We start from the raw sequence: 26,965 nt of genomic DNA on the forward strand, positions 1-26,965 counted from the left end.
CTGGGACGCCGTCGCAGGCTGATGACATAACAAGGACAGAACCCTTACACCCAGCACCCATGCAAAAAGCATGATGTGGCCGTAGGTGCCTGTAACAGCAGCGCTCTGGGGAGCAGAGACGGGAAGATCACGGGGCTTGCTGACCTAGCCCATGTCTCAAGGGGGTAAGGTGGAGAGTGACAGATCAGCACACCGGCTGTCCTCTCACCTCTGTGCATGCACAAGGACACCTGTGCTCACACACGTGTGTGAATATACCACACACAAGTACAGATGTATGTGTGTTGACCTCGACTAGCAAGTTGCCTTTTGAATTATAGGATGAATTGAATTTATCTTAAATCCAGTGGGGCATTTGCAGAGCACACCTGTAATCCCAGCTCTCAGAAGGTGAAGGCAGGAGAATCACAAATTCAAGGTTATTCTTGACTAGATAGCAAGTTCAAGCCCAGATTACATGAGACCCTATCTCAAAAATTAAGAAGAGCAGGCCTGAGAGATGGCTCAGTGGTTAAGAGAGCTCACCTACTGCTCTTCCAGAGGATCTGAGTTCAATTCCCAGCACCCACATGGCAGCTTACAACTGTCTGTAACTCTACTTCCAGGGGTTCTGAAACCCTCACATAGATGTACATGCAGGCAAAACACCAATGCACATAAAATAATTTTTTTTATTAAGAAAATAGACAGTGGTGGCATATGCCTGTAATCCTAGTGCTCCTGAGGCAGAGGCAGGCAGATCTCTGAGTACAAGGCCAGCCTGGTCTGCAGAACTAGTTCCAGGACAGCCAAGGCTACACAGAGAAACCCTGTCTCAAAAAAAAAAAAAAAAAAAAAAAAGGCTGGGTGTCTTTGTCTTTAATATTGGCACAGTGTGGCGGGAGGGGGAGGTGGGGGGCGGTAAAGACCTGAGGACCAGCTAGGTGGTAGGGGTGGCGAATGCATTTAATCCCAGCACTCAGGAGGCAGAGACAGGCAGATCTCTGAATTTGAGACCAGCCTGGTCTACATAAAGAATTTCAGGACAACCAGGGCTACAGGGAGAAACTCTGTCTTGAAAAACAAAAACAAAAAAAGAAATAAAGCCGGGCGGTGGTGGCGCACGCCTTTAATCCCAGCACTCGGGAGGCAGAGCCAGGCGGATCTCTGTGAGTTTGAGGCCAGACTGGGCTACCAAGTGAGTTCCAAGAGAGGTGTAAAGCTACACAGAGAAACCCTGTCTCGAAAAAACCAAAAAAAAAAAAAAAAAAAAAGAAATAAAATGAAGAAAAGCTTCTCAAGGTGCCATGGTATAGTCATGGATTGATCAGGTAATGCAATTTATTGAGCCAAGTAAGCGGTTTGTAAAGGACCCAGTTTAGCTGGTTAAAAGATGCACCAGGCCGAATTCTAGGGCATTGAGAGAAGGCTCAGCAGTTAAGAGCACTGTCTACTCTTCCAGAGTACCTGGGTTCAATTCCCCGAACCCACACAGTGGTTCACAATCATCTATAACTATGTTCCTATGGGATCTGATGCCCTCTTCCAGTGTGCAGATGTACATGCATCAAAACCCCATAGACATTAAATAGGGTTTAATATGGGGTATAATAAATAATTCCAGAAGCACTGTGGCTTACACTCCAACACATTTGCATACACACAATAGATAAATTAATGTAAAATCATTTTTTTTTTTGTTTTCTGAAATAGGATTTCTCTGTGTAGCCCTGGCTGTCCTGGAACTCACTCTGTAGACCAGGTTGGACTCAAACTCAGAGATCCACCTCCCTCTGCCTCCCGAGTGCTAGGATTAAAGGTGTGCACCACCCAGACATTGTAAAATATTTTTTTTAAGATTTATTTTTTATGTATACAGTGTTCTGTCTGCATGTATGCCTGCATACCAGAAGAGGACACCAGAAAGAGGTGGTTGTGAGCCACCATATGGTTACTGGGAATTGAACTCAGGACCTCTGGAAGAGCAGCCAGTGCTTTTAACCTCTGAGTCATCATCTCTCTAACCCCTGTAAAAACAATTTTTTAAGATAGGAGAAAAAGGACTTTGTAGTGATACAATTGTTTTAGGATTACCATGCTTCTGTAAACTCCCCTTTTTAATGAATTTTTTGGGGTTTTTTTTTTATTTGTTTGAGACAGGGTCTTATGTAGCCCAGGCTGGCCCCAAACTTACTGTGTCCTAGAGGATAATCTTGAACTCCTGATCCTCCTGCCTCTACCTCCTGAGTGCTAGAGTTATGTGTGGGCACCCCTCCTAGTTTTATGTGGTGCTGGGGATAGATCTGCACACTAGGTAAGCACTCTGCCTGCTGAGCACATCCCAGTCTTTGAAATGGTTCCCTTGCATTTAGTAACTTCTAAATGTTATATTACATTTTTATTTATTTATTGGTGGGGAAAGGCGGGGAGTGCCATTGTGCTTGAGTGGAGATCAGAGGATGATTTTCAGGAGTCAGTTCCCCCTTTCATAATATGGGTCCCGGGAATCAAACTGAGGTCATCAGGCGTGGCTGCAAGCACCTTTACCTGGTGAGCCGTCTTCATGGTCCTAGTGACTTCTGTATGAGTTGCATTTTTCACTGAGCTATAGATGGCTTATTCTCCTTCCAGGAAGCCAGCATTCTTCCACGAGCAGTGAAGTCACAGAAATGGAATTACCATCTGAAGGTTAGAAAACAAAGCATCTCCTCCCCTTAAACACGTGGGAAATAAAGAAAGCAGCTTCCTGGTGTGCCTGTCCTAGGAAGCAGTACCGAGGGCTGTGTGCTTCCTGTTCACGATCTGTCGGTAGGAACCTCACACTGGTCCAGCCTGTGGCCTTACACAGCATTAGGTCTTTTTGTTTGTTGACAGAGGATCTAGGTAGCCTAGGTTGGGGCTCACCATGTAGCCACTGGCCTCAAACTTGCATCAGTCCTGTCCACCTCCGAGTATGGGAGGTGGAGGGTGTAGAAGCCCACGTCTGGCCTTTTTTTCTTCCTTTCTTTCTTCCTTCCTTCCTTCCTTCCTTCCTTCCTTCCTTCCTTCCTTCCTTTCTTTCTTTCTTTCTTTCTTTTCTTTTTTTTTTTTTAAGATATTTTCGTTGTTTAGATTTATGTATACAGTGTTCTGTCTGCAGGCCAGAAGAGGGCACCAGATCCCATTACAGATAGTTGTGAACCACCATGTGGTTGCTGGGAATTGAACTCACAACCTCAGGAAGAGCAGCCAGTACTCTTAACTGCTGAGTCATCTCTCCAGCCCCCCGCCCCCTTTGTGTGTGTGTGTGTGTGTGTGTGTGTGTGTTCTCTGAGACAGGGTTTTTCTGTGTAGCTCTTGCTGTGCTAGAACTTGCTCTGTAGACCAGGATGGCTTCGAACTCAGAGATCCGACTGTCTCTGCCTCCTGTGTCCTGGGATTAAAGGCGTGTGCCACCACACCAGGCGCTCCTTTTTTGTTTTTGTTTTTGTTTTTGTTTTGTTTTGTTTGAGACAAGGTTTTACTCTGTAGCCCTGGCTGGACTCAAAGTCACAGAGATCCACCTGTTTCTGCCTCCCAAGTGCTGGGATTAAAAGAATGCACAGTCACACCCAGACCTCTTTTTTCAGAACACAGGCTTTGAACTTACACTTCAGGCTGGCCTCAAACTTGAAATCCTTCTGCCTCAGCTTCCTTAGAGCTAGGATTGGATGTGTGGACCATTATATCCTACATCTTTTTTTCCCCTAAATCCTAGTAATTCAGAATATTTGTTTTATTGGTTCAATTTTTTGAGATAGGGTTTCAGCCTTGGCTGTCCTTGAACTCACTCTGTAGACCAGGCCTTGAACGCAGAGTGATCCCCCTGCCTCTGCCTCCCATAGTGCTGGGATCAAAGGTATATGCCACCACCACCTGGCTCATTTTATTTTTAGTGGTGTGTGTACATGTCTATGCACCTGAGGTCAGGTGTACACAGGGTCTCAAAGAGGGTGTCAGATCCCCTGGTGTGGGAGTTCCTGGTAGTTGTGGGTGCTGGGAACCAAACTGGGATTCTCTGTATGAACAACAAAAATTGCTCTTAACCACTCAGTCATCTCATTAAGGGGTGGGAGGGTGGTACACAACTTTAATCCCAGAACTCAGGAGGCAGAGGCAGGTGAATCTACATGAGTTCCAGGCCAGCCTGGTCTACAAAGTGAGTTCCAGGACAGCCAGAGATACACGGAAAACTCTCCCCTCAAAAAAATAAAAAATAAACACAAAAACAAAAAAACTGAGTCATCTCTCCAGCAACCCCTCACCACCTCAAAGTAATCCCTTACAAAATTAAGAGCACTGTGACCACATGAAATCCCACTGCACTAGGTAGAGGACTCAGTATCCATGAATGTGAGCAGAACTCCACATGAGGTCATGATGTTTACCTTTGTGGAGACCAGATCTGATGTATCCTAGACTAGCCACAGACTTCCTTTTGTAACTAAGGATGACCTTCAACATCTGATCCTTATGCACTGCTAGGGATGGAACATGCTCTTTACTAACTGAGCCAAGTTCTCTGTCCTGAAATTATCTACCAGATGACTATTTCTGACAAAATTAAAATTCATTGTGTGTTTACTATGTACAAAACATACATGAAATTTCAAGGCTTGGGGCTGGAGAGCTGGCTCAGCAGTATGAACACTTACTGACCTACCAGAGGACCTGAGTTCAGTTCCTAGCAGACACATAGCTGCTTACAACTGTAACTCCAGTTCCAGGAGATCTGACATCTTCTGTCCTCTGCATGAATTGCACACACATAGGCACAAATAAGCATTCGAGCAAACACTCATATACATAAAATAAAATAAATCTTTTTTAAAAATTCTAAAATGGGGGCTGGAGAGATGGCTCAGAGGTTAAGAGCACCAACTGCTCTTCCAGAGGTCCTGAGTTCAATTCCCAGCACCCACATGGTGGCTCACAACCATCTGTAATGAGATCTGGCACCTGCTTCTGTATACATAATAAATAAAAAAAAAAAATTCTAAAATGACGCCAGCCTGAGCTATAAAGTGAGTCCTTGCCCCAAAACAAAACAGAACCCCAGGGCAAGGATAGATTTGAGTGAGGGGTGGGACGGGGACAGTAAAGTGTTGGAACCTGAGGTTACTTAATAATGAATGTCATTTTAGACCTTTTCTTTTCAAGAGTCCACTCCACTGCTCTCTTCAGGGACAAATGAGGACCCTGAGGCTGATGTGAAAATGGAAGGTGAGTCACCAAGAACTCTTGTGGTTGTCACATGGTCAAAGTGGCTTTCACATTTTCTGTAATGATTATCGTAGGATGGAGATTGAAGCCAGAGTGTTATGTGTTCACATCCATGCGTGTGTTGGGTGCTGTGTTGATTTTAATTAGAACGCCCCACAGGCTCACATGTTTGAATACTTGGTCCCCAGTTGGTGGAACTGTTTAGGAAGGATTAGGAGGTATGGCCTGGGTGGTGGAGGTGTGTCACTGGGGGTGGACTTTGAGGTTTCAAAAGCCCACACCATTTCCAGTTCTCTCTGCCTTGTGCTTGTGGATCAAGATGTAAAGCTCTTAGCTACTGCTGTAGCACCATGCCTGCCTGCCTGCTGCTGTGCTCCCTGCCATGATGGTCATGGACTCTAACCCTCTGAAACCCTATGCCCAATAAATTCTTTCTTCTATAAGTTGCCTTGGCAACAGTGTCTTATCACATCAATAGAAAATTAACGGAGACAGATGCCCATGTCTCTGTGCATGTGGAGGTCATAGGACAACTCTGTGGAGTTGCTTCTCTCCTTCCACCTTTATGTGGGTTCTGGGGACCAAACTCAGGTCACCACCTTTACAGGAAAAGTACCTTTACCCACTGAGCCATCTCTCTGTCCCCCTCAAATATGAATGATTAATAGTTCTTTCTTTAACTATAGTTAGAATTAATGTTCGTGGGTTTGGTTTGTGGGGGTCACTGAGTGGTGTCCTCATCCTCCATTTGTGAAAAACTAGCAAGAATACTTGAAGCCCTTGGTCCTGATAATTGTACCTTTACGACAAGAATAAAAGACTTAGCCGGACGGTGGTGGCGCACGCCTTTAATCCCAGCACTCGGGAGGCAGAGCCAGGCGGATCTCTGTGAGTTCGAGGCCAGCCTGGGCTACCAAGTGAGTTCCAGGAAAGGGCGCAAAGCTACACAGAGAAACCCTGTCTCAAAAAACCAAAAAAAAAAAAAAAGAAAGTAAATGTTGGGGGGGGGGGGCGGAGAATAAGGGAATCCGTGGCTGATGTGTAGAGCTAAATTATATTGTAAATAAAATAAAATATAATAAAAATAAAAATAATAAATAAAAAAAAGAAAGTAAATGTTCCTCCAAGTCAGCTGTGTGCAGACAGGAAAAGAGGTTAATTCCAGACCCGTGTCAGTCTGCCAAGGAAGGCGATTCAAGAGCCAAGTGAAATGATGTCGAGTGTCTTTCTGTAGCCACGTATATTTCCACAAATGTAATGCTTTTCAACCTTTTAAAGTTGTTCATTTTGATGTGCAAAATAAGTAAGTAAATGCAGGGGGGAGCATCGGGTGAGAGTCAGGTAAAGTCCCTCTCTCCTTGGTCATCCTGTTAGGCTGCAAAGTGCAGTACCAGTCTCTGCCATCCACCTGGCATGCTAGTGACTGTCACAGTGCCTCGACAAAATGCCTGACTAGAGGGACTGCAGAGATGGCTCAGCGGTTAAGACTGTGTGTTGCTCTTCCGGAGGACCTGAGTGTGGTTCCCAGCACCCATGTCCAGTGGCTCACATCTGCCTGTAACTCCAGCTTCAGGGCATCTCATGCCCTCTTTGGCCTCCAGTGTGCTCACCTAGGCACACATTCATACACATAAATAAAGATATTTTTCTAAAAACAAAATGAGCAACTTAAAGGAGGAGGCGTATCTTGTGACTCACAGTTTGAAGGGATACAGTCTTTCACAGTGTAGAAGGCATGGCAGCCAGAGCCAGAGGCGGCTGGTTCACATCACATCCACAGTCAGGAAGCAGAGGGATGAATACTGGTGCTCAGCTCACTTTCTCCTTTTTATTTAGTCTGGGCCCCCAGTCCCTGGGGTAGAGCCCCAACATCAGGGTGGAGCCTCCCTCAGTTAAACCTCTGGAAGCACTCTCGAAGACCTTCAAGGTCAGCCATCCCCCCCAACACCCCACACCGTTCTTGGGTGTGAAACATCCGATCTGCACTTCTCATCAACTATCAGGGGTATTTTGTAGAGACTTACTGATTTTCTGTTCATCCTAACTCTTTTCTCTTAAGGAAATGCAAATCCATCCAACACTGCAAGCTCTGCAGCAGGCGTTGAAGATCTTAGGATCGTACAGGTGACAGTTCCAGGTGGGACACTCATTTACTATCATCATTTGTATCAGATTGTTCTGTTCTTTTTTTGTTTTGTTTTGTTTTTGAGACAAGTTTCTCTGTGTAACAGCTTTGGCTGTCCTAGAACTCGGATTTGTAGACCAGGCTGGACTCAAAATCACAGAGATCGGCCTGCCTCTGCCTCTCGAGTGCTGGGATTAGATATTTTTCTTTTTGTCAAGATTGTTTTCCTTTAAATATGTGTATGTGTGTGTGTCTCGTGTGAGTGCAGTGCCTGTGGAGGCCAGTAGAGGGCACTGGATCCCTTGCAGCTGGAATTGCAGGCAGTTGTGAGCTGCCTTGTGTGGGCGCTGGGAACTGAACTTAGCAAATGAGCCCTCTCAACCACTGAGCCGTCTCTCCTGCCCAGTGTTACAGTCTTCATTCTGTCTTAGCGATTTTCTGATGTGTGTTAGTCTCATGGTGCGGTGTTCCTCCTGGTTCACTGTAACTAGAGTGAGAATTTGTGAGCATCTAACACCCTGCAGGAATCACACATCAAATCTGTATAGCTTCTCCTAGCCAAGCCCAGGTTCTACTGGAAAATCCATTCTTACAGTCAGCTTCACACTCCCAGGAAGTCAGAATTGGCTCAAGAGGTGCTGTGTATTTACTTCTGGTCACGTGAATCATCTTTTCTCCATGTGTGTCTAAGCTCCTCCTGGAAACTGGGGGAGCAGTCTAGCTACATGGTTACTCCAAAGTAGGAAACTGGGCTTGTGGGGGCAGGGGGCATCTAGTTATATTTAATTTACTTTGTGTGTGTGTGTGTGTGTGTGTGTGTGTGTGTGTGTGTGTGTGTGTGTGTTTGATAGAGTATGTTAGTGAAGGTGTGGAGGTCAGAGGGCAACTTGTAGGAGTTGATTTCCCCTTCCGCCATGTAGGCCCTGGGGATTGAACTCAAGTTATCAGGATGAGGGGCAAGTATCTTTACACACTGAGCCATCCTTCTGGCTCTAAAGTAAGTGTGTGGGTGTGGGTGTGTGTATGTATACATACTTTTTATTTTATGTGTAGTGTGTGGGCCTGAGTGTGTGTGTGTGTGTGTGTGTGTGTGTGTGTGTGTGTGTGTGTGTGTAGTACATGGATGTAAGAGTCCATGGAAGTTAGATCAGGATATCAGCTCTCCTGGAACTGGAGTCACAGGAGGTTCAGAGCCACCATGTGGATGCTGGAAACTAAACCTGGGTCTTCTGCAAGAGCAGTAAGCACTCTGAACCCCTGAGCCCTCTCTCTAGCCCTATTGCCAGAATTGTTTTAATGAACAGTTTTATACTTCTTGAATCTTGAGCACGCAATTGTTTTAGTTACTCAAAGGTAAAATTAGGGCTGATGAGCTCTCTCAGCAGGTAAAAGCACTTACCACCAAGCCTCTGACTATTTAAGTTCTTCCCCAGGACCCACAAGATAGGAGAAATCCTCTGCTCTCCACATGACCCCCTGCCCAAAAATTAGTGAAAATCAGAAGTTTTGAGTATTTTGTTTATTTACTTATTGGCTTTTGTTTGTTTGTTTTGTTGTTGTTTTTTAGACAAGATTTCATTGTATTGTGTAGCCCTGGCTGTCCTGGAGCTCACTATGTAGACTAGGCTGGCCTCAAACTCACAGAGATCTGTCTGCCTTCCAAGTGCTGGGATTAAAGGCATGTGCCACCACACCTGGCTTATTTATTAGCTTTTTTTTTTAAAAAAAAGTATTTTATTGATCCAGGACAGGCACCAAAACTACACAGAGAAACCCTGTCTCGAAAAACCAACCCCCCCCCAAAAAAAGTATTTTATTTATTTATTTATTTTTCTTTTTGCAACAGGGTCACTCATGTAAGCCAAGCTAATCTTGAACTCAGAGTGGTCCACCTGCCTCTGCCTCCTGAGTTTTGAGATTAAAGGCATGATAGCTACCACACCTGGCATTAAATTGTATTTATTTTTAATTTGTCTGTATTTGTTTTCTGTGTATGAGTTTCGCCTGTGTATATGTATGTGCACCATGTGCGTGCCTACCGTCCTTGGAGTTCAGATGAGGATAAGAATGGATGTGACCTGCCCTGTGGGTGCTGGGAAAGGAACCCAGTCCTCTGCAAGAGCAACAAGTGCTCTTAGCAGCTGAGTCTTCTCTCTGGCCATTCCCTGACCCACTTCTACCCACCACCTTTCTAAAATTTATTCATTTTTTTTCTTTTTTTTATGTTTTGGTTTTTCTTTTTTTTTTTTTTTAATAGAACAATAAACACCTTTATTACATGAGCTATGAATGATGGTTTATTTGCCTTTCCGGGCTTTGATCTTTCTCAGATAGAACTCCCAGCTCCTTGCCTTCTAGCACATAGCCATCTGCTCGGCCACACTGGCCTGGTCTTGAGGCAATACAGGCAAGAAGTTTGCCCTGCTGGAACTGCTCCTCCAGAAGACTGATGATTTTTGGCGTTCTTTTTCCTTTCATCATACTTTTGGATTTTCTTTGATTGTTTTTTGTTTAATATTTCGTCCTCCTCAGGAGTCAGCTTGGCCCCCTTCTTGCGGCCCAGGTGCAGTGAGTGCATAGTGAGACTCATACCACTGTCGGTACGGTGTGCTGTCAATAAGCACAATGCAGTTCTTCACCAGGGTTGTGGTGCAGACCAGCTTATTATTGGATGCATTGTAGACAACATCAATGATCCTTGTTTTGCGAGTATAACACTCAGACCCCCAGGAAAAGTTCCCCACATCCAATCTTAGGGCACGGTACTTCTTATTGCCTCCTCGGACTCGGAATGTGTGTATACGACGAGGGCCAATCTTCATGTTGACAGCAGGCCATCCCAGCGCATACTTGTGCTTCTTGTGCTTGGGCTTTCTCTTACCCTGGGTCTTGTGGCACTTGTGCCAGTTGTCTCGAGAGATACCCATCGCTCGGCGCTGGCTGGAAAGAGTATGTTTTGGTTTTTCAAGACAGGGTTTCTCTGTGTAGCCCTGGCTGTCCTGGAACTCACTCTGTAGACCAGGCTGGCCTTGAACTCACAGAGATCTGCCTGCCTCTGGCTCCCAAGTGCTGGGATTAAAGGTGTGCCCCGACACCAATCTTTTTTTTTTAATTTATTTTTTCTATTATCAGCTTGATACAGTATAAATTCTTATCCTACTAGTGATAATGAAATGTTTAATTGAGACTTGCTCAGTAATTGAGTAAAACCAAAACTTATTATAAGCCACAGTCATCCTAGGGTCCCCCTTGCTATGCAGCCTCCCTGGATCTGTGGGTTGCAGTCTGATTGTTCTTTGCTTTATATCTAGTATCCACTTATGAGTGAGTACATACCATGTTTGTCCTTCTGGGTTTGGGTTACCTCACTCAGGATGATAATTTCTTGTTCCATCCATTTGCCTGCAAATTTCATGCTGTCATTGTTTTTCTCTGCTGAGTAGTACTCCATGTGTAGATGTACCACATTTTCTTAATCCATTCTTCAGTTGATGGGCATCTAGGTTGTTTCCAGGTTCTGGCTATTACGAATAGTGCTGCTATGAACATAGTTGAGCATGTATCTTTGTAGTATGATTGAGCATTCCTTGAGTATATGCCCAAGAGTGGTATGGCTGGGTCTTGAGGTAAATCAATTTCCAATTTTCTGAGAAACCGCCATACTGATTTCCACAGTGGTTGTACAAGTTTGCATTCCCACCAACAGTGGAGGAGTGTTCCCTTTGCTCCACATCCTCTCCAACATAGACTGTCATTAGTGTTTTTGATCATAGCCATTCTGACAGGTGTAAGGTGGTATCTCAGAGTCGTTTTGATTTGCATTTCTCTGATGACTAAGGATGTTGAGCATTTCCTTAAATGTCTTTCAGCCATTTGAGATTCTTCTTTTGAGAATTCTCTGTTTAGCTCTTCAGCCCATTTTTTAATTGAATTGTTCAGTATTTTGATGTCTAGTTTCTTGAGTTCTTTATATACTTTGGAGATCAGTCCTCTGTTAGATGTGGGGTTGGTGAAAGTCTTTTCCCATTCTGTAGGCTGTCTTTTGGTCTTATTGACCGTGTCCTTTGCCCTACAAAAAGCTTCTCAGTTTCAAGAGGTCCCATTTATTAATTGTTGTGCTCAGTGTCTGTGCTGCTGGTGTTATATTTAGGAAGTGATCTCCTGTGCCAATGCATTCAAGAGTACTTCCTACTTTCTCTTCTATTAAGTTTAGTGTAACTGGATTCATGTTGAGGTCTTTGATCCACTTGGACTTGAGTTTTGTGCATGGTGACAGATATGGATCTATTTGTAATCTTTTACATATTGACATCCAGTTATGCCAACACCATTTGTTGAAGATACCTTCTTTTTTCCATTGTATAGTTTTGGCTTCTTTGTCAAAAATCAGGTGTTCATATGTGTGTGGATTAATGTCAGGGTCTTCAATTCGATTCCATTGGTCTGTATGTCTGTTTTTATGCCAGTACCAAGCTGTTTTTATTACTGTAGCTCTATAGTAGAGCTGGAGGTCAGGGATGGTGATGCCTCCAGAGGTTGTTTTATCATACAGGATTCTTTTAGCTATTCTGGGTCTTTTGTTTTTCCATATGAAGTTGAGAATTTTTCTTTCCAAGTCTGTGAAGAATTGTGTTGGGATTTTGATGGGGATTGCATTGAATCTGTATATTGCTTTTGGTAAGATTGCCATTTTTACTATGTTAATCCTATCTATCCATGAGCATGGGAGATCCTTCCATTTTCTGATATCTTGTAGCTGGAGAATTTTTCTCTAGCTCCCACTGCCAGGTCCCGCCAGTCCCGGAGCCCACTTATAAAATAAACACACAGACTCTTACATTATTTAAACTGCTTGGCCATTAGCTCAGGCCTATCATTGTCTAGCTCTCACTCTTATATTCAGCCCATTTTTATTAATCTTTACTTTGTCACATGGCTCGTGGCTTACCGGTACTTTACATCTTCCTTGTCTTGGCAGTGGCTCCTGCCGGTCTCTCTTTCCTTCCTCCTTCCTCAATTCTCCTCTCTCCTTGTCCCGCCTATACTTCCTGCCTGGTCACTGGCCAATCAGTGCTTTATTTATATAGAGCGATATCCATAGCACTTCCCCTTTTTTTCTTTTTCAAAAAGGAAGGTTTTAACTTTAACATAGTAATATTACATATAACAAAATAATTATCAAGTAAGAATTATAGTTACAATATAAAAGAAGATATCCTATCTATCTTATATTTGTGAGTTTAAGGTTTTATATCTAACTTATCTTTTATCATAACTAAGGAAAATTGTAAGTATCTAGTCTTTAACCACATCAAAGACCTCAGAAGGATATAATACTACTTGAGAAATGGGAGAAGGATGCAAGCAACTTTTGGGAGTCTTGTAGGGTAGACAGAGACAGCTGACAGCCTGGACAGTCATTCAAAGTTTTCTTGTAAAGTTGGGGCATCTGTCTTCAGCTCACAGGCCTAGAGTCTCTTATTCACTTTTTTTCTGTGTCCTGTAGAATGTCTGGCAGTTTCCTCTGCAAAGCAGGAACCTGAAGGACCATTTTGTCAAGCAAAGTTCAGTGGTCACCTTTCTATGGGTCCTGTATGTCTAGTTGATCAAGCAGTCCAGGCAAGAAAAGTTTCTTGCCCAAATGGCTATTTTTGTCAAGGTGAAGATAAACTCCATATCGAGTGTCTTCAATGCCCATCCTCCTCTCTGAAGTAAATCGGTGCTGCCAGGAGCAGACATGTCTCACTGTCCAGAAAGTCTAAATTTTTAAAACCTTTTAAATGCCATATTCTGTAGGTCTTTGAAGTGTTTGAAAACTACCTATCTATCTGAAATATATCTATGTATACCTAGAAGACTTAACTAACATGGCTACAAATATGATTATCATAGATGACTAACTATTAATCTATTTTTTAATTATCCATTATAATTTTAAATGAGTTACATAAACATAATACCTCAAACAAGAATAGAAATATATATACAGTATAACAAAATTAAGTTTAAATTTGTATCAATAAACTAAAATCTATAGCAATGTAAAACATTTTAAACAAGTTGTTACTCTTTAAAAGTAGGTTCATTAATCTACCCTTTCATCCTATCATATCTAAACTATCCCCTTTTTTTCTTTAGAAAGAGATTGTATTTATAATCAACCTGATTTAAATAAAAATACTGGTTTTTCTCTGTCCCACATCAGAGGGCTCTTCTGATTTGGGACACAAGAATCTCTTAACCATTTTTTTTTAAGCAATATGTCTGGGTTTAGAGGGGGAGTAAGCCAATTCCATCTCTAAAGCCAGCTTGGTATATTTGGGAATTTGGGCGTAGCTTCTCTTACTACTTCCTGCTGGAGGGGGGCACTGTATCTTATGGGGACACGAAGAAAATTTTAGGATTATGGAGTAGTCCATGAGGGTGTATCATCTGAGCCAGTTGCCTGAAACCATTTTGGATGTTGGATCATCTGGGCCATGGTGTCACTGGAGACCTTTCAGGGGGTCTTGGCTGGTCAAACCTGATGTATCTTAATCTGGAACAAATCCATAGCCTCTGGCTTTCTGTGGAAACAAAAGCAGAGCCTCCTTTCCAAAGCAACATATCCTTACATCCAAATTTTGAAGTCAAAGTACCTTTAAAATATACATTTTGGCATAACTCAACAGCTTTTGTAATCAAATGTTTTTCATCAGTTACGAATATCAAAGAGAACATAATCCAGATTCTCTTTGTGGTAGCCATCTTTACGTGGCTTATTTTTTATATTACCTTGAACCTATTGCTTTAAACTGCACCATTCTAAGACTGAAACGGTGCTGTGGCTGCTGAATCCGCCCACCTCAGCTTCCCAACATGGCCGTGATACGTTTACCACCAGCTCTGGGAGCTTTCGTGGATCTATGCGTCTATCAAAGCATCATGTAGCCCAGAAACCTCCTTTTTTGTTTTGTACTAGCAAAGGCTAAATCCACCACGCAGCTTAATGTGCCACTTGCAGAGGCCTCGTTCCCGCCATATTGCAGGTCGAGCATGCACACCAGGAACCCGCAATAGTAGCTCAAACACGCAGGCTGCCGCTAGCTTGAAAGAGACAACTAGGAGCTGTTTTTAGCTCCGTTTTAGAATCTTTTTACTCAGGTTTTAGGTGGAAACTCTTGCCAACACGTTGGACGCCATTTGTAGCTGGAGAATTTTTCTCCAGCTCCCACTGTCAAGTCCCGCCAGTCCCGGAGCCCACTTATAAAATAAACGCACAGGCCAGGCGGTGGTGGTGCGCGCCTTTAATCCCAGCACTCGGGAGGCAGAGCCAGGCGGATCTCTGTGAGTTTGAGGCCAGCCTGGGCTACCAAGTGAGTTCCAGGAAAGGCGCAAAGCTACACAGAGAAACCCTGTCTTGAAAAACAAAAACAAAAATAAAATAAAATAAATAAATAAACACACAGACTCTTACATTATTTAAACTGCTTGGCCATTAGCTCAGGCCTATCATTGTCTAGCTCTCACTCTTATATTCAGCCCATTTTTATTAATCTTTACTTTGCCACGTGGCTCGTGGCTTACCGGTACTTTACATCTTCCTTGTCTTGGCAGTGGCTCCAGCTGGTCTCTCTTTCCTTCCTCCTTCCTCAATTCTCCTCTCTCCTTGTCCCGCCTATACTTCCTGGTCACTGGCCAATCAGTGCTTTATTTATATAGAGCGATATCCACAGCAATATCTTTTTAAGAATTTAAAAATTTTTTTAAAAATAAGAGTCAGGGATGGTGGGGCATACCTTTAATCCCATTACTCAGAAGGCAGAGGCAGTCAAATCTCAATTCAAGGCCAGCCTAGTCTACAGAGTTCTAGGACAGCGATGGCTACTGAGAGAAACCCTGTCTGGGGGGGAAAAAAAACCAACAAAATAAATGTTGAAGTGTTGGAAATAGTCCCTTCTAGTTCTAGCATCATTTCTTCTTCTTTTCTTGTCGTGTTGCGTGGGCTGAGGTTTGTGCTACACACAGCGTTGAAGGCAGTGGTCTCCTGCAGCATTGAAGATGCTCCGAGAAGTAGCAGCAGCAGGGCCTGGAGACAGCTCAGGGCCGAGAGGGAGTACCGCTCTTGCAGAGGACCTGGGTTTGGTTCCCATCCCACATCTGCTGTCACCCACTTCTAGTTTTGGGGGATCCCACACCCTCCCCATTTATGAACACACATATGAACACCTGATTTTTGACAAAGAAGCCAAAACTATACAATGGAAAAAAGAAGGTATCTTCAACAAATGGTGCTGGCATAACTGGATGTCAATATGTAAAAGATTACAAATAGATCCATATCTGTCACCATGCACAAAACTCAAGTTCAAGTGGATCAAAGACCTCAACATAAATCCAGTTACACTAAACTTAATAGAAGAGAAAGTAGGAAGTACTCTTGAATGCATTGGCACAGGAGATCACTTCCTAAATATAACACCAGCAGCACAGACACTGAGCACAACAATTAATAAATGGGACCTCTCAAACGGCTCCCGCATGCATGCGGCACACACATAAACACAAATAAATTCTTTAAAGTAATATGGGCTATGTTTCTATAGGGTTGTCATTGGGAAAACTATCATCTGTAACAGCTTCCATTTTGTGCATTTCCCAAATGCTTAGTTATTGTGCTCAGATAACCAAATGACAAGAAGGGTGTCTTAGTTAGGGTTTCTGTAGCTATGAAGAGACACCGTGACCACAGCAACTCTTACAAAGGAAAACATTTAATTGGGGCCAGCTTACAGGTTTAGAGATTTAGTCCATTATCATCACAGCACAGTGCAGGCAGACATGGTGCTGGAGAAGTTGCTCAGAGTCCTACATCTTGATCCACAGGCAGCAGAAGGAGAGAGACTGTGTACCACACTAGGTATAGCTTGAGCATAGGAGACCTCAAAGCCCACACTTCCTTCAACAAGGCCACACCTCCTCATAGTGCTACTCCCTGCAGGCCAAGCATTCAAACACATGAGTGTCTGGGGCCCATACCTATTCAAACCACCACAGCAGGTAAAGTGCCAACAAGCATTTCTGCTAATATCTGTCTTGGAGGAAAAAAAAATGTATGAATGAACCTGGTTTGTTTCTCCAAATTCTTTGTAGATAATGAGAAGGAGAAACTGTCAGGCATTGAGAAAATTAAACAGCTTCGAGAGCAAGTGAACTACCTCTTCAGCAAAAAATTTGGTAAGCTTCTGTCTTGTTATATACCCCAAATGTATGTATTTGTTAAAGTGTGTGTGTGTGTGTGTGTGTGTGTGTGTGTGTGTGTGTGTGTGTGTGTGTGTTGGGGGGCGGTTTTGTGTGTGTGTGTGTGTGTGTGTGTGTGTGTGTGTGTGTGTGTGTGTGTACATGTGAGTGCAATGTCCTTGGAGGCCAGAAGAGGGCGTCAGATCCCTTGGAACTGGAGTTACAGGCAGTTGCAAACCACCGGACATAGGTGATGGGAATCAGACTCCATCTTTTGGAAGAGCAGCAAGTGCTCTTAACTGCTGAGTCATCTTTCCAGTTCTGTACTCTCCAAATTTATAAACTTTACCTCCTCCACCACGTTTTGAAGTACTGAACATTGAAAGTACTCTAGTCCTGTTCGAATCTCTAGCCAAAATACCTTTTCTTTTTACTTACTTATTTTTGAGACAGGATATGGCTATCTAGCCTAGGCTGGTCTTGAATTCAGTCAAGACATTCTTGCATCAGCCTTGAAAAGTACCAGAAGTACAGGCCTGTGCCATTACAGGTATTTCTAAAGTCTCCGCGGAGTAAGCAGTCCCTGAATTTATGTTCTTCCTGTTTTAGCCTCCTGAGTAGCTGGGATTCTAGGCCTGTGTCACTAGGCTCAGCTGAGTCACTGCTGGGTTTGGAGACAGCATGTCACTATGTTACCCCAGTTGACTTCCAACACTTAGACTCTGGGGATCTTACCCCCAACTACTCAAGTCGCAGCGATTATGTGTGTGTGCCTGTTGGAGCCCATTAGGTTTCCTAGTGGCTTTACCCTGCAGGTCTGCATAAAGAGGATAATTGGACCATGGGCCGGGGTACCAGGTGTCTGAGATGGTCTGCACTTGGCTGTGCTGAGGGGAGGGTCTTTTGCTCCACCCCTTGGCATTCCTTTAAAAACCCTAGGGCAAACCGAGCAGTGGTGGCGCACGTCTTTAATCCCAGCATTCGGGAGGCAGAGCCAGGCGGATCTCTGTGAGTTCGAGGCCAGCCTGGGCTACCAAGTGAGTTCCAGGAAAGGCGCAAAGCTACACAGAGAAACCCTGTCTCGAAAAAAAAAAAAAAAAAAAAAAAAAAAAAAAACCCTAGGGCAGAGCCAGATGGTGGTGGTGCATGCGTTTAATCCCAGCACTCAGGAGGCAGAGCCAGATGGATCTCTGTGAGTTTGAGGCCAGCCTGGTCTACAGTGTGAGATCCAGGACAGGCACCAAAACTACATGGAGAAACCCTGTCTCAAAAAATAAAAAATAAAAATCTAAAAATAAAAACCCTAGGGCAGAGATAATCATGGCCCGATGGATTAGGATCCAGGCCCTCCCGAGGCTATCCTGTTTTTTCTATCTGTTTCTCTCTCCTCTTTACTTCTATCTAATATTTCCTGCTGCTCCTGCTCAAGAGTATTCTGGAGAAATGTGGGGGTGGCATGGCCCCCCACATGTGCCTCCAGGTCCAGCTCAAATCTTGACATTAAAGACATGTAATCCAAGTACGTGGGAGGCTGAGGCAGGAGGATTGCTATGAATTCAAGTCCAGCCTGAGCTACCATAGACCCTGACTCAAAAAAGCAGTTTTGGAAGCCACAAATTCATCCAGTTTACACTCCATCTTTCATCACAGGGGAGGCCATAGGTGTGGACTTCCCTGTGAAGGTTCCCTACAGGAAAATCACCTTCAACCCGGGCTGCGTGGTGATCGACGGCATGCCCCCAGGGGTGGTGTTCAAAGCTCCCGGGTACCTGGAGATCAGCTCCATGAGGAGGATCCTGGATGCTGCGGATTTCATCAAGTTCACTGTCATTAGGTGAGCGTGTCCCAGCTCCACGGGAGACTGAAGCTGGAGATGGGCAGCTGCCGAGTGGACAGCTCAGGAACTCGCCGGGGAGGCAAGCTGGGCGGGAAGGAGCCGCACTTCATTTGAGAGTCAAGATGTCCCAAGGCATTTCCTTCTCTTCAGCTTTGGTGGCTGTGTCTCTAGTCCAGTCCCCTTTATTAATTTTTTATTACCATTATTTATGAGGGACTTTGTCATGGCATGTGTGTGAGGACAACTTGTGGAGGTCAGTTCTTCCCTTCCCCCATGTGGGCCCTTAGATTGAACTCAGTCAGGTCTCAGGTTTGACAGCCAGCATCTCCCTGAGCATTGTGGGTAACGAGCACCCTCAGCCTGGCTTCCGTCTTTGCCCAGCATTGTGTTGACACCGCCGGGTAGCTGGGCAGAATGAAAACAAGCTCTCCCTCTTTCTCCTGTGTCTCCCCGCAGACCACTCCCTGGACTTGAACTTAGTAATGGTGAGTACTCTATGAAGTCAGAACACTGCAGGACACGGTGCTCCGTGGAGTGCCTTGGTGGGCACTTAGGACAGAGTCTGCAGCCTGGAGCCTTCCAGTAAAGCACAGGCCTTTCAAGTGTGCTTGTTTTGAGGCGGGGCTTATGTCAAAGCCAGGGCTTCATGCAGAGTAGGAAAGCACTCTATGTTTTCCTTCTTTCTTTTTTTTTTAAGACAGGGCTTCTCTGTGTAGCCCTGGCTGTCCTGGAACTCACTCTGTAAACGGTAGACAGGCTGGCCTCAAACTCACTGAGATCCACCTGCCTCTGCCTCCCAAGTGCTAGAATTAAAGGCGTGCGCCGCCGCCGCCGCCGCCGCCACCACCACCACCCGGCTACCCAACTACATTTTCTTTCCTTTTTTTTCCTTTCTTTTTTTTTTTTTTTTTTGAGATTTATTTATTTATTATGTATATGGCATTCTGCCTCCATGTATGCCTGAACGCCAGAAGAGGGCACCAGATCTCATTATAGATGACTGAGCTATCTGTCCAGCACCCCCCACCCCCCGCTCCACCAACTACATTTTCTTAAGATAAATCTTCATATTTGTGTTACCTTTGTAGTGGCTTCAAACACCAACACATAGAGCCAGGTCTGCTGGCCTACATCTAATCTATAATGTCGGCACTAGGGAGGTTGATCCAGGAGGATTAACTGTATGAGTTCTAGGCTAGCCTGGTCTACAGAGTGAGACCATGTCTCAAAAAGCCGAAACAAACTCAAACCCCACCAACACATGCACACTTAACCACACTACTCAACAGGAGGTAGGTGGGGGTCTGAGTCTACCCTGGGTCTTTTGAGATCTACAGCAGGTTAAGTCATATATCTCCTCTGCTTTAATATTCCTAATCTCTCTTGGAAGTTAGGCAAGGTGGCACACACTTGCGATCCCAGCACTCAGGAAACTGAAGCAGGAGTCCTGCTAGGAGTTCAAGGCCAGCCTGAGCTACAGAGTAAGGCAGTCTCTCAAAAAAGCATGAGAGAGAGCCAGGTGTTGTGGCTCAGGCCTTTAGTCCCAGCACTCAGGAGGCAGAGACAGGCGGATCTCTGTGAGTTTGAAGCCAGCCTGGTCTACAGAGTGAGTTCCAGGACAGCCAGGGCTATGTAGAAAGACCCAGAGAGAGGCTGGCCATGGTGGCACATGCCTATAATCTCACATTTAGGAAGTGGAGGAGGCAGGAGGATCCAAATTCAAGGTCGGCTAGCTAGTGAGTTTGAGGCCAGCTGAGGAGGTATCAGGAGAGCCTCTCTGAAAAATAAAATAAGACAGGGTAAGGGCTAGGGAGTTGCAAAATCACCATTCCGTGTCTCTGTAAAGTGGGAAAGCGGAAGATAGACCAGGAGGGCCGAGTGTTTCAAGAAAAGTGGGAGCGAGCCTATTTCTTCGTGGAGGTGCAGAACATCCCCACGTGTCTGATCTGCAAGCAAAGCATGTCGGTGTCCAAGGAATACAACCTGCGCCGTCATTACCAGACCAACCACAGCCGGCACTATGACCAGTACTCGGGGCCGGCGCGGGACGAGAAGCTCCGAGAACTGAAAAGGGGACTGCGGAAGTACCTCGTGGGGTCCTCGGACATCGCGTGCCCCGAGCAAGCATTCTCCAACGCAAGTCCACCCGTGAACACCGTGACGCAGCCCGTGGAAGACCTGACTGTGAACTTACGGAAGAAGTTACGACAGAAAATCCAGTCGTTTGTGGCGTACTCCATTGCCATCGACGAGATTACGGATATCAACGACACCACCCAGCTGGCCATCTTCATCCGTGGCGTCGATGACAACTTTGACGTGTCCGAGGAGCTTTTGGACACTGTGCCCATGACAGGCGCCCAATCCGGGAACGAGATATTCCTGCACGTAGAAAAGAGTCTCAAGAAATTTAGCATTGAGTGGTCCAAGCTGGTGAGCGTGGCCTCCACTGGCACCCCGGCCATGGTGGACGCCCATAGTGGGCTGGTGACGAAGCTCAGAGCCAGGGTGGCCTCATGTTGCAAGGGAGCCGACCTCAAGTCCGTGCGCTGTATCATTCACCCCGAGTGGCTGTGCGCCCAGAAGTTAAGGATGGGCCACGTCATGGACGTGGTGGTGGACTCGGTGAATAGCATCTGCTCCCGTGGCTTGAACCACGGTGACTTCACGACGCTGCTCTACGAGCTGGACACCCAGTACGGTAGCCTGCTGTACCACACGGCGCTCAAGTGGCTGGGCCGGGGGCTGGTTCTCAGGAGGTTCTTCGAATCCCTGGAGGAAATCGACTTGTTCATGTCTTCCCGGGGCAAACCCATGCCCCAGCTCAGCTCCCGGGACTGGATCCTGGACTTGGCCTTCCTAGTGGACATGACGACGCACCTCAACACCCTGGACGCCTCCCTGCAAGGCCATTCGCAGATCGTGACACAGATGTACGACTTCATCCGGGCCTTCCTGGCAAAACTGTGCCTCTGGGAGACGCACCTGGCCAGAAACAACCTGGCCCACTTCCCCACCCTGAAATCGGTTTCCCGGAGCGAGAGCGACGGCCTCAACTACATCCCCAAGATCCTGGAACTGAAGGCTGAGTTCCAGAAGCGGCTGTCAGATTTCAAGGACTGGGAAAACGAGCTCACCCTCTTCAGCTCCCCCTTCTCCACCAAGATTGACAGCGTGCGCGAGGAGCTCCAGATGGAGGTGATCGACCTCCAGTGCAACACGGTGCTAAGGACCAAGTACGACAAGGTGGGCGTCCCGGACTTCTACAAGCACCTCTGGAGCAGCTACCCCAGATACAGGAGCCACTGTGCCAAGATGCTGTCCATGTTCAGCAGCACCCACATCTGCGAGCAGCTCTTCTCCATCATGAAGCTGAGCAAGAAGGAGGCGCAGTGGGGCTCGGTGCTCCAGGCAGCAACGTGAGGGAGAAGGCGGCTGGAGCCTGAAGCCCCAGTACTGGGAAGGCCGAGGCAGGAGGATCTGAGCTTGAGTTTGAGGTCAGCCTGGGCTCCGTATCGGTATCAAGACCCCAGAGAAAGTGCTGGAAGAGAAAGGGAAGAAATGGAAATTGTGTGGAGACCTAGAATGTTCCAGTCCTAAAAGGTTGTGAGATGAGAATGGCAGACTATTAAACCTCTTGGTTTAATAAAAGAAGAGTCCTACTTGGGATCCTAATTTGCATATCACACCTGTTTGGATGACGTTTGACACCTGGCTATAGGTCAGTAAAACCCATAGCGGGTATTTCCAGTGTTTGGTGCCCCTTGTTCCTGACTGACCTGTGTTGTTCATAATGCAGTCTTCAATAAAACCACTGTGAAAGATTTGTGTGTGTGCGCGCGCGTGCGTGTGTGTGCGTGCATGTGTGTGTGTGTGTTGAGGGGTGTACGTACATACAGATGTCTCCCCATTTTACCAACTTGTGGCCTGTGGTCTACAAACCTCCTGAATTTAAGGACAATCATCTGGAGATACTGTCCTGTATTCTACAATTCCTGAGCTGTGTGCCTGGAGCTAGACCTGTCAGGAGTGAGTTAGAAAATGAGAGTAACTAACACAGGGTTTAACAGGTAAGTTGAGACTTAAAGGCTGCCATCTCCTTCCTCTTCCCTCCTCTTCCTCACTCTTCCTCTTCCTCACTCTTCCTCCATCCTTTCTCTGCCCTTCTCCCTCCTCCTCCTCGATAGAATTTTATTATGCAGACCAGGCTGACCTAGCCTTAGCCTTAAAAGATCTGGGATTATAAACTGGGTGGTGGTGGCGCACGCCTTTAATCCCAGCACTCGGGAGGCAGAGCCAAGCGGATCTCTGAGTTTGAGGCCAGCCTGGGCTACAGAGTGAGATCCAGGATAGGCACCAAAACTACACAGAGAAACCCTGTCTCGGGGGGGGAGGGGGGCGGGGGGGGCGGGGGAGAGATCTGGGATTACAGGAACGCTCCATGACGTCTGCTCCAGAATCCTTTACCCTGGAATGTGACCTGGGACTGTGGGGGCTGACGAGCACTACCACTGTGGGAGAGGATGGACTATGTGGGGGTGTTCTTCAGTAACCATGGCAATGAGATGTCTGTGGAGTTGTATGGCCAGATAAATGGGGAGGAAACTGGCCTGGAGGCTGGTTCTTGATGTGCTGCTATTTCTTGAGACCAGGCATTGATGTCCATCAGTCAAAGGATGGGGCTTGAAGAGGCCCAGACAAATCCAACTCACAAGGACACACCCACCTAATGAAAGTGAATCCAGTTCACACACCATAAAATGTGGTCCAGCTAGCCAGGCATGGTGGCACACACCTTTAATCCCAGCACTCCGGAGGAAAAGGCGGGTGACTTTTTGAGTTTGAGGCCAGGTTGGTCTACTGAGTGAGTACAGCCAGGGCTACACAGAGAAACCCTGCCGAGAGAGAGAGAGAGAGAGAGAGAGAGAGAGAGAGAGAGAGAGAGAGAGAGAGAGAGAGAGAGAGAAATTGTGGTCCAAAAGACCATAGGCCCAAGCTGGTGAGGTCCTAAATGGCCTCTGCCCCCTCCTTGATGGATTTACCCTAAGGAAACTTCCATTTCCTGGGCTGTGGACTCCTTGTCTCTGGGGAGACCCAGAGATACTAAAGTAGGCCCAGCACGTATGTGCACTCAGGGAGACTGATGGTCAGCAGCCTGCCTGCCTGGCGGCCATGGGCATGCTGTCCTTGCGCTCTCTAAAGCTTCCCTGCACACACAGGCCTTTGTGCTGCCTCCCTGGTCAGCACATGGTAGGAGACACCAAGGCTGTTACAACATCAGCAAGATCAGAAATACAGAAAAACAAATGGGTGTGTATGAGTGTGTGTGTGTGTGTGTGTAGATGGAATTCCAGCACTCACAGATGGAGAAGGTTGATCAGGATTTCATGATCCTCTCCCACCACCTAGGGAATCTGAGGCCAGCCTGACCTATATGAGATCCTGAATCAGCACACACACACACACACACACACACACACACACACACACACACACCTGTCCAAAAGAGGAGACATTTAATCAGAACTTTTGGGAAAAAAAATAAAATGAAATGAAAAATGGTGCACACTTGTAATCCCAGCATTCAGGAGCCTGAGGCAGGAGGATCAAGGACAGATTGGGATTCACAGTGAGACCTATTTTCCAAGAAGAAAAGTGAGGAAAGTATTTCATGTTGTATTTATTTTGGTTTGTATTTTTAAAAAATATTTATATGTATGTGTGTGTACCTGAGTGTGTGTATGTGCAGCACATGTGTGCAAGAGCCCTTGGAAGTCAGAAGAGGGCGTCCGGTACCCTGGAACTGGAGTTGCAGATAGTTGTGAGCTTTGATATGGGTCTTGGGAGCAGAACTCGAAGTCTTCTTTTATTTGTTTGTTTGTTTGTGTTTTTTTTTTTTTTTTTTGTTTTTTCAAGACAGGGTTTCTCTGTGTAGTTTTGGAGCCTGTCCTGGAACTCGCTTTGTAGACCAGGCTGGGCTTGAATCACAGAGATCCACCTGGCTCTGCCTCTGAACTCGAGTCTTCTGCAAGAGCAGTAAGCATTCTTAATTACTGAGCCACCTCTTCAGCCCACTTCTTAAAATCTGTGTGTGTGTGTGTGAGTGAGAGAGAGAGAGATAGCGAGAGGGAGAGGGACTCACTATGTATCACTGGCCAGGCTGGAGCTCTCACCATGTAGACCAGGCTGGCCTCGAACTCACAGAGATCTGCCTGACTCTGCCTCTCTAGTGCTTGGGATAAGGGTGTGCGCCACCACTGGGTTTATGTTGCATTAAACAATTGTGAGCATGAATAAACAAGGGCGGAGCTGGGGCAGGACCTGACTTTTCCAGTTTTGTGTGACAGTGGTCAGTGCCAGGCTTTCTCAGTAGGCAGACTGTGAAATCTCCACCCAGTAGGCTCCAGGAGCTTCCTCAGGTCTCTCAATTCTCTGATGATTGGATTATTCTCCTAAGAATCATCCGTACACTGGTTAGTTTTCACACATCTCTGCAGGAACTAGTGTGATCCATGTTCACTTAGCCACCGGCCAACCATTTGAGACCTCATGACAAAAAAAACAAAACAAAACAAAACAAACAAACAAACAAAAAACATTGGAGGATTAAACTCTAGGCTTCATGTGTGCTAGGCAAGTGCTCTACAGCTGAGGCACACTCCCAGCCTCTCGCTGGGGGATTCTAGGCAGGTGCTCTAACCACTGAGCCACACCCCAGCCCCTCACTGGGGGATTCTAGGCAGGTGCTCTACCACTGAGCCCCTCCCCAGTCCCTCACTGGGGGATTCTAGGCAGGTGCTCTACCACTAAGCCCCTCCCCAGCCCCTCACTGGGGGATTCTAGGCAGGGGCTCTACCACTGAGTCTCATCCCCAGACCCTTATTTTGAAATAGAGTCTCCCTAAGTTGTTCAGGCTGCCTGTGTGGTCCTCCTGTGTCAGCTTCCTCCAGAGCAGTTGAGATGACAGGCTTGCATCACCAGACCCTGGCAAGAATGTTGTCTTTTTTTTTTTTTTTGCAAGATGTGTGGTTTTATTCTGCATCATGGTTTCTGTCTTAGTTAGGGTTTCTATTGCTGCCACAAAACACCATGACCAAAAGCAGGTTGGAAAGGAAAGGGTTTGTTTGGCTTATACTTCCATATCACTGTTCATCATCAAAAGAAGTCAGGGCAGGAACCTGGAGGCAGGAGCTGATGCAGAGGCCATGGAGGGGTGCTGCTGACCGGTGTGTACATGGCTTGCTCAGCCTGTTTTCTTATAGAACCCAGGACCACTAGCCCAGGGATGATGGCCCCACGCACCATGGACTGGGCCCTCCCACATCAATCACTAATTAAGAAAATGCCTTACAGCTTGATTTTTTTCTTTTTTCTTATTTTGTTTTTGTTTTTTGTTTTTTTTTTGTTTTTCAGGACAAGGTTTCTCTCTGTAGTTCTAGCTGTCTTAAAACTTGCTTTGTAGACCAGGCTGGCCTTGAACTCACAGAAATTCACCTCCTTCTGCCTCTCAAGTGCTGGGATTAAAGGCATGTGCCACCACACCCAGCTTTACAGCTGGATCTTATGGAGGCATTTTCTCTTTTTAGAATTTTTTAAATGTGCATTTATTTTTATGTGCATTGGTGCTTTGCCTGCATATATGTCTGTGTAAGGGTGTCAGATCCCCCCAGGAACTAGAGTTACAGACAGGTGTGAGCTGCCATGTGGATGCTGGGAGTTGAACCTGAGTCCTCGGGAAAAGCGGCTCAGCTCTTGAGCGCTGAGCCATCTCTCCAGCCCCATGGAGGCATTTTCTCCACTGAGGTTCCCTCCTTTCAGATAACTCTAGCTTTTGTCAAGCTGATATAAGATTAGCCGGCACTGTTTCTTTGCCTTTGGGGAAGGAACCATTCTCAAGGTCTTAGAACATGAAAGTGGGCACTGTCCACTAAGGGACGGCTGCTTTCTGTCATAACCCCCTAGGACCCTCTATGCCAAGGTTACATTTTGGGGTTCGGCGGTTTGAGACAGGGCCTCACACTGTAGCTCAACACGATCTCAAATTCACTCCATGGCCCAGGCCGACCTTGAACCTAACAGCGCTTCTCTTGCCTCTTGGTTCTGAGTTTACAGACATGAGCCTGAGTTCCTCCCAGATGTTGGACCGCTGACACACCCGATTATGGGGTGCAGGGGATGGAAGCCAGGCCCTGGGTGCATGCTAGTCAAGCACTCTACCAGCTGGGCATTTCCTGTAGGGCAGTGTTCCTCAGCCTTCCTAACGCTGCGACCCTTTAAGAGTTTCTCATGTTGTGGTGACCCCCCAACTATAAAATTATTTTCATTGCTACTTCATAACTGTAATTCTGCTACTGTTATGAATCATAATATACAAATCTGTTTTTTCCCACGGCCTTAGGCGACCCCTGTGTAAAGGTCTTGACCCACAGCTTGAGAACTGCTGTCTCGGGCCATGGTAATGCATTTGGCCTTCTGCAAACTTGCTCTTGGCCAAGACTAAAGCCGCATGCAACCGGACCTTTCTCTGCTCCTGCAAACGCCCCCAGCAAGTCTCATTGTCCCCT

The 26,965-nt window shown here is 46.0% G+C and overlaps 1 protein-coding gene and 1 pseudogene across 3 annotated transcripts in view; one reads left to right on the top strand and one right to left on the bottom strand.

The window, feature by feature from the left end:
• Gtf2ird2b (GTF2I repeat domain containing 2B) overlaps window positions 1–22,227 on the top strand; it is a 41,172-nt gene extending 18,945 nt beyond the window's left edge. For 2 of the 3 annotated variants that reach the window (XM_052753908.1, XM_052753910.1), the window contains exons 10-16: window positions 2,611–2,667; window positions 5,158–5,220; window positions 7,280–7,357; window positions 16,478–16,561; window positions 18,215–18,398; window positions 18,858–18,886; window positions 20,248–22,227. In XM_052753908.1, the coding sequence (XP_052609868.1) occupies window positions 2,611–2,667; window positions 5,158–5,220; window positions 7,280–7,357; window positions 16,478–16,561; window positions 18,215–18,398; window positions 18,858–18,886; window positions 20,248–21,824 (2,072 nt within the window). In that variant the 3' untranslated portion in view covers window positions 21,825–22,227. The remainder of the gene's footprint in view (window positions 1–2,610; window positions 2,668–5,157; window positions 5,221–7,279; window positions 7,358–16,477; window positions 16,562–18,214; window positions 18,399–18,857; window positions 18,887–20,247) is intronic. The other variant, XM_052753911.1, reaches the window with a different exon arrangement.
• Window positions 9,643–11,481, bottom strand: LOC128120216 (40S ribosomal protein S8-like; annotated as a pseudogene).
• Window positions 22,228–26,965: the final 4,738 nt, after the last annotated feature.

Source organism: Peromyscus californicus, unplaced genomic scaffold, assembly GCF_007827085.1.
Source record: "Peromyscus californicus insignis strain IS unplaced genomic scaffold, ASM782708v3 Scaffold_2__1_contigs__length_46816999, whole genome shotgun sequence".
Classification (NCBI taxonomy): domain Eukaryota; kingdom Metazoa; phylum Chordata; class Mammalia; order Rodentia; family Cricetidae; genus Peromyscus; species Peromyscus californicus.